This window comes from Periplaneta americana, chromosome 4, assembly GCF_040183065.1.
Source record: "Periplaneta americana isolate PAMFEO1 chromosome 4, P.americana_PAMFEO1_priV1, whole genome shotgun sequence".
NCBI lineage: Eukaryota > Metazoa > Arthropoda > Insecta > Blattodea > Blattidae > Periplaneta > Periplaneta americana.
This window is the reverse complement of record NC_091120.1, coordinates 205,515,393-205,528,608: the sequence shown is the minus strand read 5'-3', so window position 1 is coordinate 205,528,608 and position 13,216 is coordinate 205,515,393. Positions and strand designations below refer to the sequence as shown.

Sequence of the window (13,216 nt, the reverse complement as noted above, 5' to 3'; positions counted from 1 at the left end):
TCAACCAGAGGTTCCGGGATTGATACCCGGCCCCGGAACAATTTTTCCCTTGAAATTATTCAAATCTGCTTTACAGGGAGCTTCACCTGAAAGACTAGATTTGCATAATATTCTGTGTTATTTTTATATTTCTAAACCTTATAGTGTCCAGTTAAATTCGCAAAAATAAAAATTCCTGGCTTCCCCTGAGAAAATCTTTACATTTCTCTGATTAATCAGTGACCTGAATAAAGAATAATAAGCTCTCTGCTCTAATAGAAAAAAAGAAAGTAAGAAAACCCAATCTTCACCATCTCCCTAAATATTTTCATTTGCTTCACTTCTAGTTTTTATTTTCCTTTTCAATTTCCTTTCATAGCTATTTATTTTACAAATTTCACGAAAATTACAAAACAATTTTTTAATTAAAATAACACATCAAAATTTGAATGGCTGCCAAGAATATCACTGTAAATTTTCTCACGAAAGTGTTAAAACACGATAAAAAACATGTGATACTATGTCACCCCAAAAGTTTTGACTCCGATTTTAAAAGTAATCATTACTGAAGACATTAGAAATATGATAATTGGAAAATAAACACTGCTTAGCCATAATGGTATTATTTCTCAACTTTAACAATGAAAATCTAAAACAAATTTTAAAATATTGCATAACTGAAGCAAAAATATGAGTGCATTCATACAAAGTGACTATATGAATTCACTTGCGTCACACACCTGAAAATAAAACGCTACCATAACCTGGGTTATGGCAGTTAGAGCATAAAATTTTCTCCTCAAGTTTCATCAATGAGGAAATTTTCCTGACTTCCCCCTGACTGCCACTGACTTTCCAACAGATCACAGGCAGATGTCTGCTCTAGTCATATGACTAATGAAAGGTGAAAGACACAAAATATTCATATGGCAAATGAAGTGGTTGTGTACAGTCTCACGTGCGTTCGTAACCATGGCTGATCTCTCACCTCTCAATCAAGACCTCGTCATCCTCTGGCTGGAACTCCTCCACCGCACCATCACATGACTCGTCCTAGTAAACAAGACACATCAACTTTAAATGTTTCCTAACCAAAAGGAGGGCTTCAAGTCCACATCCCTTGAACATAACAACCACCACAACTTACCCCAGCTTCGAATTTCACTTCTGGGTGTAGACTCAAGACTGGAGATCCCTCGCCTTGCACTAAGGAAATGTCAGGGTCTTCAGAATCTGCCCTGAATTCATTCACGTACACTGCCACGAAGTTTCCTGGCTACAGGAATAATAATCAGTTTGAAACAAGAATCTTTATTTGTACAATGTGCTTATAGGTACCAACAATTTCCATCAAATGGCTAATTTTCTATTATAAACAAGTTCAATTTATGAAAGATTTCGTTTCAGTAAAGACATCTTCAAGTTCCATAATTAAAACACTTTAAGAATTTAAATGATCTGAAAAATTAAATATTCAATTATACTAACCAACATTATATAATGAGTATTTCCTTACAACATACGGTTATTCGTGAAATACTTTCTGCTAATAATGATCAAGAACGTTATGTATTTAATATAACAAATGAATACATATCAGTCTACTTATTTTAAGTACATAACATGCCTGTTCGTTATCAATAACTTTTAATGTTTCATATTATTGGTATGTTACTATATAAATCCATATCAAGTGACATTTTCGTTTAATTATTGATTTTTGTATGTATTAGACCATTTATTAATTGATTTCTGTTATTTATTGTAAATTTATGTTTAAGGTTTAGTGTTTGCTTCAATAATATTTGCAGAAATTTGCTATATATCTTCATTATCACTTAGCTTACTGATGATGGACATTTCAGATTACTTGGAATATAGTTTGACGTGAAAATGAATCTTCGATCTTGCTCTGCACCACACACGGGATTGACATCTGATTTTTGTTATATTATGTCGTGATGAAATTAAATTGAGAGATGGTATAACTTTACACAAACGGTATAATTACATATATCTGGAAAAATAAATATATACGCGAGTTTTCGTAAGATTGAGGATCAGTGACAGGTTAAGTTCGGTTTTTTTTTTGGGCTTTGGGTATGCCTTGCATGTATGCTGTTTTGGTAGATGGGTCACAGGTTTACCCTGGATTGAAGAAAGGAGTGCTTTCCCACGTAGTGCAACATAATGGTCATATCATTAGGTTACATAATGATTTTGTATGAGAATATCTGACAAAATCATCAGTCAGATCTATATGAAACGAAGGTACTTGGTGGTGGGTTTGGTGAGTTCATAGCTTTCACAGTGATCACATTTTATCTCTAGAGTGGTGAGCTGCAATTCTGAGGGTCATTTTCAATTATTTAAGTAGACCTAACCTTTCTTTTCCCGTGTGTTGTGCATAGTAGGGTCGAAGTTTCACCATCAGTCATTGAATACGGAATCAAACGTGATACGTTCTGCACATGTTATGAGCATCAAAAGCTATTCACCTCACAAGGGGGCTCCTCCTCTTCTATTTCTGTGTCCCCACTTGTCTGCGCTGCCCCAGGCTCCACCTTGACCACATCCATCACAGCTGAAAACATAAACTGAGAGTTCTACATCTGCTAGAAAAATATGTGCAGCTGACAACTTAGATAAAATTCGTTTCTAAGTTCCTGTTTATATTGCCAATTGCATCTTCTTTCTTTGCAACACGCACACACATACACACCAATTCAGTGTTGCCATACCTACTGATTTAGCAGGAGATTTCCTGTTTTTCCATTGAATCTACTGCTCTACTGATTTTTATGTCAAAAGTCCGAATTTCTCCTGCCTTTTTGGCATGCTGCAGTGACCTAGTTCTTTGCCCTGATTTTCAACTCATTACTTTAGTACACATAGGCCTATATTATGTCATCATGTCTTATTTTTGCATCTTATACACAAGTCAATGCTTTCATTTGTCTCCCTGCTCATATTGTGTCGCCACAATGATGCTTACAAGAAGCGGAGACGGCTCTCGCCTGGAGTCCAGCGGCGGATTATGATATCAGCACACAGCAGATAAAGACCGTGTTTTATACACGTGGCTCAGAGTTATGGGTCTCTCCAATCCAATAACAATGAAGAATACCACTTTTCAGTTTCATGCAAGTCTGCATTTTATAGCACGCCCTCGAAATGGCGCTATCTGTTTCAAGGAGACTTCACTGCAAGGTTCAATAGATCTATGAATTGCTTTTTTAATTAGTTTATTTACAACGCTATGGTTATCTAGCATCTGAATGAAATGAAGGTGAGGTCAGCGAAATGAAGCCAGGGTTCAGCGCTGAAGATTATCCAGCATTTGCTCTTAATGGAATTGAGGGAAAACTCAGGAAAAAAACCTCAACCAGGTATAGTAGAGGAGGCAAGACCTGTCCTGTGACCTTATCATGTGCCTGGCTATATCACCAATGGGTATGGAGGGGGAAGCTAGGTTTTACTCTGAGGTGAACTTCCGTGTTGGTAGATTCGTATAATATTAACCATCATGAAACAAACTCTCTTTCTAATAGCTCATTCTCTTCCTTTTGCACAGCTCACATGCCAGGTCTCGCCTCGTCAACTTGTAACTTGTCCCAACCGGGATTTGAACCCGGGCACGCTCGCTTCACGATTAAACATGCTAACCGTTATTCCACAGAGAGGTCCGATATGAAATTTCGGTAATTTTAAAGATACGATGGAAAGATACGTCATAGAAGAGAGAGGGGCCATTGTCTGATTTATATTTCTTTATGGGTTAGATAGGTTAAATAGCTAAGTTAGGTACATTAAGCTGAAGTATGTAAAAGTTTAGTGGGTTAGTTAGGGGATTATTTAAGTGATATGAGGCCATACTACGTCTAGGATGAGTGAGTTGTACCTTCCTTACTGACAAGGGCAATTCTTCATTTTAATGGGTGAACAAGAATTGCTAGCATCTGTTAACATCAGACACGTTTCTTTGCTTTAAAAATGCTACCAGGCTACACTACAATTTTACAATACAAACTCAACTGCTGACCTTATTCTAAAATGAATTTAAACTGCTTTTCCGAATTAAAAACGAATAAAACCCCCACAAACTACGGAAAACACTGCACAACACTTTCTCTATATTAGCATTACGAGAAAGTAGCTTAAGTTGCAAAGAAAATCGTCGGAACTTGTCTCTTCTTTTGTAAGCGAGAAAGATAATTAACGCATAATTTAAATCACAGAACGCTTAACGGTAGAGGTTAGATTCATTTCGGGGAGAGTGGGGGGAAAAGGAAAATACATTTGTATCTTTATGCGATAAGGCAATTGTAAGGGAATACCGCACAAGTTTATATGAAAACATAAATGATCAATGCATTTCTAAATTACTAGAATATTAAACAAACTGCTTACACAAAACTCCTGTAGCGTGCTATGTTAGTTAGGTAACGTGAATCATATTATTATCTTAATCATTAATCACACACCTTCTGCAGGTACTGTTTAGGCCTACTAGATCAACAACCAGTGTTGCCAGCACATAAATTGTATCCCCCATCAGTCTAACACCTGGAAATCCGTCAGAATTCGTCAAAATTAAAAGAATACCCACTCAATATATCTATATATAAATAAAAGCAATTATTCACGCAACTTTCTTACCAGTCTTGATTAAAATAATAATAATTCATCCACATCATCTGCCTCTTTTGTGGGTCTACACTCCAGTTGTCGACACTGTCAACAGCACTGTTGGGATTAGTGTTGCCAACACAATTCATCCTTAAAAATCCGCTATAAAACAAATCGCTAAATTATGTTATCAATGGAAGATTATTTTTTCTTCTGTGGGTGTTCAGAAACCCGCTAAATCTTTATACCAATAATATAATTTTAATTAATAAATATTACCCGTTATATAAGCACTCACTGAATAATTTTGAGACTAATTTAAAAAATCCTACAGATTAATGTGAATCTAGTACCAGTAATGATTAAGATAAGGTATAATGTATCTACAGCTTCAAATTCTTATAACTAAAAAATTCAGACTATGCTTTTTATATTAAGCTTCACAACGTCATACTGTCTTTAACCCTTTGAAGCACAAATTAATTTTGTATGTTCTTCATATCATGGATCATACCAAAGCTTCAATCAATTTTTTTCAACATTTTAAATCTGTACACAATTTCAAAACACAGATGGCACTTCTATGTATACTCAAGAGGTGGTTCCTTGATGGAATATCTATGCCATAAAATTTAGAAAGAAAGAAAACGGTGGTTCTTCTGAATAACCACTATAATCTCTCTACTATAGAGCATTTTCCAGATATTTTTTGAATCAACATCCGTCCCCTAATTATCTATCATTAAAGTGCAATGGTAATAAAGAAAATGAATTGCTGGAATTACCTGTCACTCCATAAGTTACTTCTAAGAGCTGAGAAACCCATTCCATCACCTCCCCCCCACCCCGCCAGGAAGAAAAAAAAATGAATCCGGAGTATAGTTGTGTCATGCTGCAAGTCTTTAAACATAAAAGTAGGCCTACTATGTGCTATTAAAGGTAGGCTTACTAAAACCTAGATTGTTTTCAATTTAATTTTTCTATTGCTACAAATAAAATAGAAAAATAGTATACTTTACTCATCAGCCTGTAATACCTGGTGACCACTAGGCTTCAGGATATTAGAACGTTTTCATAAAAATTTTAGTTGATTTTTTCCTTCCAGTTTCAATATGTTAAACGGACAGATATTTTTTGTTAAAAGTAAATGGTGGTGCAATATATATGGGAAATCTTTTTTGGTCGGACAGTAGTCCTGTGTAGTCTGCTGAGAAGCCCAACAACTACAAAAATCTGACTCGCAGAAACATCTGAATATCACTTCATGTCAAAGCTACACTGGCGACGAAAGACCTTGTCATGTCACTTGGGTGACGTCACTATGAAGGTGGGAGTAGAACATAGCTTAGACTGGCTGCTGCTCACAATCAGATAGTTGTTAGCATCCTTTCAATCAGTAAGCTGTGAATAATGTTGCAGTAATTTTCCTTTGAATACATAAAGACAAGACAAGAAGTTGTCTATGTGCTGTGGCACAGAGGTGCTGCTATACTTTCCAATGAATAAGGTCAGAGCAGTGGATCCAATCCACTCATATTCGTGGATTTTTTTTTTCATAGCTATGTTATTTTTTATCTATGCTTTTTTTTAAGATCAACTGTAGCTTACCAATTATTTTTTTTCCAGAAATAAAGCTTGAAAAAGTAGGAAATAAAATAATTTCTCCTGGAAACACTTGTTTATTCACAAATAGTTATTGTCAGTCTAATCGGTTTAGGTTAATGTAAAAATATATTAACGGAGTTTCAGAAATGAACTGAAGAAGCATATGGTATGAATGTCCAAAAATAATTCGTGAAGACTCTGTTGCCGTTAACTCCGGCAACGACATTAAACTCAATTAAATTTAAAATACAGTCGTTTACTGCAATAGCACAATAGATAGTTAAAAATTAGGTCACCGGCATTCAAAAAATTCATTAATGCTATGAAATGGAGTATTTATAAGCCAACGAGATACATTTGCTAAATTCAGACCAATTTTTAGAAAATAATTCGGAAAGCATTTTGTTTGCAACCTTACTAGCCACTGTCTCAAAATTATTTCTGGTTTTAGTCAATCTAGAAGATGGATTATTGAAACAATGTTATTGTCTTTGTGTTGTAGAGATTGATGTCTCTTCTAGTAGAATAATAAAATTATTAAAGTTCCTTTCATGAATAATAATAATAATAATAATAATAATAATAATAATAATAATAATAATAATAATAATAATAATAATAATAACAAATCCTGTATGTATAAAGAAGTTAATATTAAACATTTTTTTTCTATATAGAGAGCAGTTGACAATGTTAATCATAAACAATGTTATGCAGCTCTAATATCCTAGATGGTACAACTGTTTTTAGCTGTCATATAGTCGATGTCTTTCCCCAAGATAATTTTTAATCTAAAAAATACACCTAAGACCTTAAAATAATTGGTGGTTTCAGAATTTAATTTACATCTATTACTAATAATAAATCTGTAGCCAAAATTTTTCTGGTAATTTTCGATTTTCCAAAAATAATTAGTGTTAACATGTATAATTAACCATCCTGAAACCGAAAATCGCTTTTTTGAAATTTTTGTTTGTATGTCTGTCTGTGTATCTGGATGTTTGTTACCTTTTCACGCGATAATGGCTGAACCGATTTATATGAAAATTGGAATATACATTAAGTTCGTTGTAACTTAGATTTTAGGCTATATGGAATTCAAAATACTGTATTTAAAAGGAGGGTTATAAGGGAGCCTGAATTAAATAAATCGAAATATCTCGCTTATTACTGATTTTCATGAAAAATATTGCATAACAAAAGTTTCTTTAAAAATAATTTCCGATAAGTTTTATTCTATACAAAATTTTGATAGGACTGATATTTAATGAGATAAATGAGTTTTAAAATTACAATAACAATGCCATATAAAGCGCTGTACTGAAATAAAAACAAATGACTTCATCTATAAGGGGCCTTGGACAACAACAATCGAAAGCTATTAAACATAGACTAAGAGAATGTTTCTGTGTTTGTATGAAGTAATATCGGAAGCTAATTAATTGTTTAATTATTATTTCACCATTGGAAAGTGCAGTTTCTCTAGATGGACATAATTCTACAATGTTATTACAGTAACTTCTGAAACATATAGCAAGTAATATAAAGTATACACATTAAAACTAAATGATATGTCCATCTTCATTAAACTATGGTTGCATGTAATAACAATTAAGAAACATGTTAAAGGAATTGTCATTGGACCAAATGAGTGTCTCTGGACCAAAATGATCGCATTTTAATTATTTGGATGCAATTTAAATTAAGTAACATATTAAACGATTTATCCTTCTATCAAACACGAATGTTTCCTGGATCAAACGTCCTATTTTAATTATGTAATTACTTTATATTTATTTGTAACAGGTGCAGCGGAGCGCACGGGTATGGCTAGTATTATAATAATTGTGACTTGTATTATAGAATTGCAACCACTTTGATATACATATAGGTACAAACTGCAGAGCTGACTAGAGGACAATGCAACAAGGCAAAAAAATTGTAATAAACAATCAGCAACCAACAGTCTCCGAGATATATCATTTTGGTCACCAACACGGTTGTAACCTCATTCCTTACATCAACAGACTTAATGGTCGTCTGTACTTCCATTCTTCCAACATGAGTACACGACTTTCTGCAAATATTTAGGTATGTGTTTTTAAAAAATACATATAAAACAACGCCCTGTTTACTTTTACTCTTGCTGTAATAGTTTACCCATAAATGTGTCACGTATTTTACAGTCTGACGTTTTATGGATGATCATACTATAAAGCCTGTCAATGTAGGCTATATGCATGTCTTTCCATCTCATGTACTGCAGCATAAACACTGTCTCCATCAGTTAGGGTAATTAACTTTGCAGAAAGCTCACTCACCAACATTTGACGTACTGCAAGGATTTCCTGACATTGAATTAGCCAATATTTTTATGTATGGAAGAGAATCTGCAAACGTGGTAAGGTTAATGTTAATGTTATGTTTTATTCAACGACGCTCGCAACTACAGAGGTTATATCAGCATTGCCGGATGTGCCGGAATTTTGTCCCGCAGGAGTTCTTTTACATGCCAGTAAATGTACTGACATGAGCCTGTCGCATTTAAGCACACTTAAATGCCATCGACCTGGGCCGGGATCGAACCTGCAACCTTGGGCGTAGAAGGCCAGCACTATACCAACTCGCCAACCAGGTCGACACGTGGTAAGGCAGCTACAGTTTCTAAAGAGAATAATATTCATTGCTCTGTACCAAAGACTCTGGAATACAGACTGTCTTCGTCCTCGGATCAATGACCACAAAATTTCCTTTTGTAATGACACAACTTTTCCAACAAAAATATCTATACTACTTAAGAAAATATTAACTTCTGTTTAAAATTGAAAGATTATTTTATTTTCTATGTTTCTTATATTTCAACAACATATTTTGAATGTGAATTTCTTTTAATTCTTTCGTTAGTTTAAAAGAGAATTTCACATCGTTCATAACGCCTTTTTTATTTTGACAATTTAGATAACATTACTTTCAATGCTCCTGTTTTATAGCAGTCCATCATCCTTATTATAATAAAAATGTAGGCTGTGTTCGAAATCGGAATGTTTCACAGTACAGAATAATGTATTGAATCCCGTGTGTCAATGTAGAGGTATACCTTATTTTATTTCAAGGGGTGCAGTTCGGTGGCTCCTTTGAACACCCACTTACAGATTTATGACTTCCTACACAAACACCTCTGACAATTCCATCCTGTCCCCTCGTCCAACATTGCACAGTTGTCACAATCCTGGTGACTCTCGAAATGAGACAGTGAGACTGACGGGATTCTTGGAATTTGGAAAAGATGCGATAACTCTGCCTCCACGTGGATTTGACGGGCATCTGTCAATTCTTCTGAACGAGGGTTGTGACTGGTTACTAACAGGAGAAGACAAGATTTCCGTCACAGTAAGGAAGACATTTATTTATGACAACCAATTCGTAGGGGACAGTAGAAGGTCTGTCGGCAAAGTCCTTTCTATGAAACTGCACTCCATGAAAAAAAATAGAGTATATCACAAAAGTGTTTGTTTGGATAGATGTTACATTATTTAGTTATGTGTTACAAGGCAGTAACTGAATGACAGACAAGCCTGGCCCTTTGGGTATTAGACATGGCAGTTTTGCCTCATTCTTGGCATATACACACTTTGAGCTAGTAAATCAGCCTCGTCCACATCAGTGAATCTTCAGAAACCGTGGTTCTTCAAGGGATGTCTAATGTTTTCATGGATTTTGGGTCTTAAACTTTAATGTATTGAAATTGGGGACTTTAAGTTTGACGGACATGGAATTGGGGACGTGGAGAAACATAACAGTCTGAGTTTCTTATGATGGAGATCAAGGGTAACATGAGATCGGAGTGGAAACTGAGAAGGGATTTGAGCATACATATGGGGAGAAATATATTGTGTGAAAGTGTGGGGTCGGGCAGAGCACAGCGTCCTGGCACGACGTAACATCCTTGACCAAGATGTCCCCTTCTCGCTTCAAAACACACGTCATTAATTAACTTTTCAGCGAAATGCATTGGTCATCTTTTAAGTTGCCCATTTTTTGGGCCCAGCTGTTCCCAGATTATCATATCTGTCTGAGGCTTCTTCAGTGAATAGGCCCCTGGACATGGGATCGGACGTGAGAGACCAGGTTGGAGTTACGCGTGAACCCTTTGCCGCACACGGCACACTTGAAGGGGCGCTCCTCCTTGTGCACCAGCACGTGGGCTGACAGGCGCCCCCTGGAGCCGAACACCTTGCCGCACACGGTGCAGGAGAAGGTCTTCTCCCCGCTGTGTGTGACGTAGTGACGCCTCAGATAGCGGCGGCCGGCGAAGGCCTTGCCGCACATCTCGCACCGGAAGGGCTTCTCCCCGGTGTGCCCCCGGCGGTGCGTGAGCAGCGGGTTGCGCATGGGGAAGCCCTTGCCGCAGATGTCGCACGTGAAGGGCTTCTTGTCGTCGTGAGAGCGGCCGTGGATGACCAGCGACCAGCGCGTGCGCAACACCTTGCCACACAGCCCACACCTGTACAGCTTGCGGCTGCAGACAGTCACAACATGTTAGCTTCTCATATGCATGTCTGGGCTTACTACCTTTATTCCGAAATTTTCCGTGACTAAAAGGAGAACGTCAGGCAATGCCACGACGAGTTCTGGAATTCATCAAATATCATTTATAGTCCCGTCGTTCTAATTTCCGGCAGCCAATCACGTTGCAGGTCGGTTACATTTAAACGTGTGCATCTTGTGATTCGCTGATGAAGATGTTATGCATTTCCTAAGACTGGATAAATACTTAATATATAATCGTCCGCCATTTTGGCTCTTTCGTTGGCGTTCGCAGAAAGCACACGAAGACGTTATTTGCCGCTCAATTATTTGCTCAATTACAGTGCGTTTGATTTATTATCATAGGAGCTACGACATGATAATGTTTAACGGTGTGGAAAATAGATCCCTCGTCTTGTAGCTCGGCAACGAAGGAACAAAAATGGCGAACGATACTACCTACCTAGACTTTATAGAGCCTTCACTTCCTAATATGTAAGCAAAGAGGAGGAGTCACGCCGGGAATAACAGCGTCGCGACTATAGTTATCACCACTCCATCCACACTACATTAGATACCAAGCAGGTTATGAGAATCAACAATCTATTAGAGCTTACATAAACCTAAAGAAATAAAATGACAGAAAAAATAGATACATTCTTTCATTCCACTGATTTTTTTATTTTCATTTTTTATTAGTAGAGTAGGCCTACTGGAAAATATATTGCTCACAAATTATTATTGAACTATTCAAAAAACACCCCTCAGTGTATAGGTATGATATTGACATTGATTATTATTATTATTATTATTATTATTAATTTTATTTTATTATTATTAGTATTACTATTATTGATGTTATTACTATTATTGTTTCAAAACTACAAATCATTGTGATTTTACCTCTTTGATGATGTGTGATTACAGTTGGCAACAATGAAAAGACGACTAAATTAGTTTATTAGGAACTACAGTAAAACCTCGATAAGACACGCCCGCTTATTACGCTATCCCGTGTAATACGCTTTTTTTGTCTGGTCCCTGCACATTTCATATACAATACCTTTATAAAATACCCCATTTGTTGCGCTCAAGTCCTGCATAATACGCTGTTTTTGTGGAATATTTTCGATGTAATTTTCAGCAATGTACTGTAACAGCAATGAAACACCTTGGTCACTGAACTCACCGGTGCCATTAACCTGAAAAGTATTGGTATTCGACCCTTTACCTGCACATTTAAACCTTCATACTTCATACCTTAGTATACCCCACCCTCTTGTCAAGCTCTCTTATTCGACTCTTTATCTGCGTGGTTAAAAATTGTAAATCTTACGAAAGTACGATGAGAACAGTACTCTTATTCAGAAACAGCTCTCTGATTCATTTGGAATCCCATCATTGACATTAAGAATGATAATAAAAAATCGCGGCTCAATCACTACAGCTGCGACGTCGTCAGGAGGATATAAACGCAGGAAACTGAAGTGTGGTGAACATGAGGACTTGGAGAACACGCACACGGCAAACAACTATAAATGACTTCTTTTTTTTTTTTTTTTCGAAAGAATTAAGCAGAGTACATATTGTAAATGTCTTTGACGTATAGTACAGTAATTACATAATGGAGTAATACTGTATTACCTTTCATGAATCATGTATTTCAATAAAGAAAAATGCTAATAGATACTGTATATAAGTCAAAATTAGTATACCCGCCTAATACACGGTTCACACCCAGCCCCTTGCACAGCGTCTTATCGGGGTTTTACTGTAATCTAATCTGAACTGCACTATAGTTACGAATCATATTTCAGACAGCCCTGAGCTAAATGTAGCCTATGGTGTGGCCTTATGCAGGATATGAAAATTAGACCTTTCTTTTTATTAATCCTCGTGTCACAGCACCTCTGTACCTAGACATGCTAGAAGAATAAGTATTTTTATCGACTGCACACAACCAGCCCAGCATAATCTTCCAACAAGATGGAGCACCATTTCACTGGAACATCACCATGAGTACAACACTGGACAACACTTTCCTGAACCGTTGGATTGGACACTGCGGTACAGCCTCCTCATTTTTCTGATATCACTCCATTAGATATTTTTCCTTTGGGGTTATGTTCAGGACATTGTGTATTCCATCAAGCTGACTGACGTGATGGCATTGTACAAGCAGTAGAAGCTACCACACCAGATATGCTACAGAGAACCTGGACTGAAATTAGGTATTGTTTGGTTCGTGCTATTCAGGGAGTTCATGTACAAACCAGCTCTGATTGTTTTTGTGAAACTGTCCTTATACAAATCCTTTACTATAAATTTTCTATTCTGACGAAAGATGTCTTAATTCTTATTAGATCATCTAAATGTTCAACATATCTGTTTCTACATTTATATGAGTAGCTTAATATCAAAGACGGACATCTGACCTCAATCGAAATTTAGATAGCTGTGGTTTTTTATACAATTT

At 36.3% G+C, this 13,216-nt stretch overlaps 1 protein-coding gene across 6 annotated transcripts in view; it reads right to left on the bottom strand.

Annotated features, from left to right (window-relative positions):
• Positions 1–13,216, bottom strand: part of LOC138698691 (oocyte zinc finger protein XlCOF6.1-like) — a 29,841-nt gene that overhangs the window by 3,768 nt on the left and 12,857 nt on the right. For 3 of the 6 annotated variants that reach the window (XM_069824871.1, XM_069824869.1, XM_069824868.1), the window contains 3 exons: positions 2,478–2,563; positions 1,127–1,255; positions 968–1,032 (listed from right to left, as the gene is read on the bottom strand). In XM_069824871.1, the coding sequence (XP_069680972.1) occupies positions 968–1,032; positions 1,127–1,255; positions 2,478–2,558 (275 nt within the window). In that variant the 5' untranslated portion in view covers positions 2,559–2,563. Of the gene's footprint in view, positions 1–967; positions 1,033–1,126; positions 1,256–2,477; positions 2,564–4,389; positions 4,496–9,023; positions 10,733–13,216 lie in introns of those variants that run through there. The other 3 variants (XM_069824870.1, XM_069824872.1, XM_069824873.1) reach the window with 3 other exon arrangements.